At 35.3% G+C, this 4,683-nt stretch overlaps 1 protein-coding gene across 1 annotated transcript; it reads right to left on the bottom strand.

The window, feature by feature from the left end:
* Window positions 1-945: 945 nt before the first annotated feature.
* Window positions 946-3,956, bottom strand: LOC109815261 (putative polyol transporter 4). The gene is made up of 2 exons (XM_083062389.1): window positions 3,281-3,956; window positions 946-2,765 (listed from the first exon to the last, which is right to left on the bottom strand). The coding sequence occupies exons 1-2, from the start codon at window positions 3,492-3,494 to the stop codon at window positions 1,387-1,389; spliced, it is 1,593 nt and encodes a 530-aa protein (XP_082918515.1). The 5' UTR covers window positions 3,495-3,956; the 3' UTR covers window positions 946-1,386.
* Between the last annotated feature and the right edge of the window lie 727 nt (window positions 3,957-4,683).

The following is a 4,683-nucleotide window of genomic DNA, read 5'->3' as shown; positions in this document are numbered from 1 at the left end:
AATAATTTTACAAAATTAACCTTATAATTGATCTTCCTTTTTAGAAACAATATAACAAAATAATGACTTTCTAAAGTATATTATGAAAAATATAAATAAAAAAATATGTAATTAATACTACATTGAAAATCTTACATGACATTTATTTTGAGAATTATTTTTTCTTCCAATGCAACAATTATTATGGAACAAAGGGAGTCATACTTTGATATATTTTTATTTAAAAATTTCATATCATGTGATGTATATTTTTTATAAAAAAAAAAAAAAAAAAATCACTGTGACTGAAATAAAAATTGTTATTTTAACTAAATGTAACCCCTTAAGTTATATTATAATGAAAAAATAAATAAAAAGACTAATTTGACTCTAAATTTTCTTCCTTAATTTACTTCTTGGCAAACCAAATTCTTTTCCAAACCATTACATTGTACCACTAAATAAACACACTCGAACATGAGTATCCACCTTAGAAAATTCCAGTTGCAATAGGCACAACATTACTCTATGCTTTCTCCTTTGATATTTTAAGAAATTTGGCATGTCCAACAGGACCACAAATCAGATTCAGCAACAAGACAACAACTGAAGAATAAAACAAAACTCCAACTATATGACAGCTTTGTAAGACCATCCAAGCAATTGAAGTCATCAATTATTCTTTTCATATCCGTCACAGGAGCAACCCAACACAGAAGTTTCATCTGTGCCTGTAAAAAGTCTCTCGAGTATACATGTGGTAATATAAAATAGTGATAATGTCACCACAAATTTTGGATCTGATGTCATTGGATATGTTTTGACTGAATAATTTGATAGTAACTTTCAAATTTACAAGATTATTTGATAAAAGAACGACAAGATCATGGTGCCAATCACATTATGAAACTGAAGCATATATATGCTTTGTTATCTCAAGATGATCACAAATTCACAATTCAGATATTGGAGTTGAATAGAATACAATCTATTAAAGAATTTCCATCTTAATTACATCCTTCATGGATACATTGTAATATAATTTGTCTTGGGACATCCCAAAGAACCATATGGAGACCTGATCTCTCCACCAAAAATCTTCTTCCATATACAATGTTATAATTGACTTCAATGTAAACAAAAGAAATAAAATAATTGTATAACTAGGAAAAGTTTGCGTATACAATAAGAACGAATTTTGTTTTCTTGTTTCCTTGTGTCACCTACTCACATTATATCTCAAATTTTCTGGTCGCAGATGATCATATATTCATGTCAGTAATGTCCTCCCAGAATCGCGAGTAGCACGCCATGCATAGAGCCTTAGACATAACATGTGAAAGATATGTAACCATGGAATGGAATAACAAATCCATTAGAGTCACATAAAGGCACAGGCTAATCAACTTAATTTGTTAAACCAGTTTTGTTCTGCACAAGTTGTTCAACATCTCCTAGCTCCATTTCCTTCCCTTGTCTCTCATACATATTCTGAAACATCATCTCTATCTGCTCCAAGGACTTCCCTTTGGTTTCAGGAACTAGTGTGAAGACAAAGGCAATGGCAAGAGCAGAAATAGCAGCAAACAGAAAGAATGTTCCAGCGAAACTAATTGCCTCTGACACAGAAAGAAAAGACATGGCTACAAGGCCGCTGCAGACCCTGTTAGCCACAGCTCCAAGTGCCGATGCTTGAGCACGCACGCGCAAAGGGAAGATTTCAGATGTCAAAACCCAGCACACAGGGCCTAGTCCAACAGAAAAGAATGCCACATTCCCACAAACAAACAGAATAGACAATGCAATCACAAATGACCCTTGTCCAAACAAAGAGAGTGTAGCCCCCATGCAGAACAAACAAACTGTCATCCCAATTGTGCTTATCAGGAGGAGAGGCTTCCTGCCTAGTTTGTCAATGAGAATGATTGCTACCAAAATAAAAATTGTCTTTGTCACGCCTACAGCAACAGTAGCAGCTAGAAGTTTTGTTTTGTCCTCAATACCAGCTGCTTGGAAAATCTCAGGACTGTAATACACAGTTGCATCAATTCCTGAGATCTGTTGGAAACACTGAATTCCAAGTCCAGTAATCAGCATGCGGCGAAGGGGAGGAGGAGGGAATAGCAGTTCACGCCACACTGGCGTCTCCTCATACTTCTCAGAATTGGCGAATCCGGCAGCTTGTTGTATCTCTGCAAGCCTCTCCTCCACTTCTTTCTCGTCTTCATTTGTTTTCAACAGCACTGATCTTGCTTCATCAACTCGGTTCTGCATTACCAACCACCTTGGTGACTCTGGTATAACAAAAAGCGCAAAGCCAATGAAGATTGAGGGCAAAATTCCCACTGCAAGCATTACTCTCCAACTTGTGTGCACAGAAAGGCCAGAAAACGCGTAATTGGATACATAACCAAACATAATTCCTACATTTATAAAAATCTCAGGGAATGTAGTAAGAGAGCCTCTATTCAGGTTTGGTGATATCTCAGCAATGTATATAGGAGAGATCATAACTCCAAATCCTATTCCAATCCCAGCTAGGAATCTTCCAACCATTAGTACCGCATATGAAGGGGCAAGAGTCATTGTGAGTCCACCCATTTGGAAGACAACTGCAGCTAATGCCATTGTCCATTTTCTACCAATAATATCAGATGTTCTTCCACCACCAAGGCTACCAAACAGAGAAATAATGCTAAGAATACCAACCAAAAACTCCACCTGAACCTCGGTTATCTTCAGATCTTCTTTGATAAATATAACAGCTCCACTCATCACACCTACATCTGCAAAATCCACAAAATAAATCATGTCAACTTTGACTCCTTCAAAACAACCCGGAATTGGAAATCAAGATCAAAATAATCTCCACCATAAAATCCGCATAGATAAAGAGGAAATAGAGCATACACCACAATGTAAAATGTTTTTATACTATCATCTGATCACAACTTGTCAAATTGATGCTCTAAAAAGTCATGCTAACGATGATTTCTGATTCATTGAGAAAGTAATTAAACTCAGAGATAAATTTACAGTTGACTTCTCTTAGTTTGCCGACCCTGAACCAAAAGTTTGGTAGATCTGTTTCATGGATACTGCTATACTAGAAATGCAAAGAAAAAATCACACATGGAACATGATCTAGATGGGGCACATAACAAAGGACAAAGAATTGTCAAAAACCATCACCGACACAATCTAAATAGAACAGTCAATGGAAAATGCAGCGACGAAATCAAAGAGGGAACAGAAGAAGTTTTCCACAAAAGTGATAAAATCAATGAGTTTCGAAACATACCATAGCCAAGAAGAACATTATTGAGGGAAGCAAAAATGGCACATGCAAGAACATATTTCCTGGCACTACTCCTCCTTTCTTCTTGTTGCTGCTGTTGCAAAACATCATCGTTATCCTCTGGAAGCTCGGAGTTCATCCTCTTGTACTTGTTCTTGGCTCCCAAGGGAATTCCAGCCAACCCCATTTCCCCATTCCCGTTTTCTTGGAACCCCATCTCTCTGCTTCGGCTTCCAATTGTGCTCTTCGATGTTCAAACTTGAGAGGTGTCTCAAGTCGCTAGCTTGAGTTGGAGGGGTGGTGTGTTTGTTTGTTTGGTTAAGGTTGGACTATCATATGACATATCCAAGACTCACCAAAGTTGTGACCATAGATTTGGCCTTTGGATCTGAAACTGAAAGAATAAAAGAATGACCTCCCGAAATTAAAGGACTAGACTAGGCAACAAGAGGGACCAACCCTTTTTGTCACGCAAGCAAATTAAAAGCTCAAGCAACCCAATTTCTTCAATATTTCATGCATCACAACGTTTCAGGATTTGACCCTCCACTTTATCAAGCTTAAATGCCGCTTTCCCCCCAACAAATATGCTTGTATTGGTGTTTATTTAAATAAATTATGCTTTTAATCTTTTATATATGCAAAACATTTGTAATAAAAAAATATAAATAAATAAAAAAAGAGAGAGAGAAAATTAAGGTTCACAATTGGGGGCTACAATGGCAAATTGAAGTATTTCGTGATAATCACCTAATCGAAAAGGAAATCACCTTAATTTAGAAGAACGCTAACGTGGTTAAAATTAAAAATAAGGCATTGTTTTCAAGAAGAAGTGCGATGGTGAAAGGTTGAGTAATTTATTTTGTTTTTGTTTTACTAATTGCGGATTTTAGCTGCTTTGAACAATTCTAACAAATTCAAGAGGAAAAAACATCGTTAACTTGGAGATCATTTTTTCTTTTTTATTCTAGATGCGTTTCTTGGCTTCTCAGTCCAGATGAACCATAGTTGACTTTTTGCTTTGAATAATATATCATTGTAAAGATAATTTCTAAATTGTGACTTGGTATCGCTCATGACCTATTTAATGGACGGCTTAGGTTAAAATTTAATGAGAGACCAAACATTCTTAATTATTTGGACAACTTTTTTTTTTTTTTTTTTGCTTTAATCACTGTAAATTTGTGCGAAATCATTTATTTTTAAAATCTGAATTAGTTTAAGATGGTTGGTGACTACTGACCAATAGTAAAAGGATTCAGCAATCTGAAAATATAAAATTAGCATAAACAATGTCTCGATGACTTTCCTCGGCAACTTAATTTATATACATTGCTTATTTATTTCCATCTCTCATTCATAAAAATTTAATAATTAAAATATTATATAAAATAAAAGCTAAAGAT

This window comes from Cajanus cajan, chromosome 8 (assembly GCF_000230855.2).
Source record: "Cajanus cajan strain Asha chromosome 8, NIPB_CcT2T_4, whole genome shotgun sequence".
Classification (NCBI taxonomy): Eukaryota; Viridiplantae; Streptophyta; class Magnoliopsida; order Fabales; family Fabaceae; genus Cajanus; species Cajanus cajan.
Note: the sequence above shows the minus strand (reverse complement) of the source record. Positions and strands in the feature narration are given on the sequence as shown.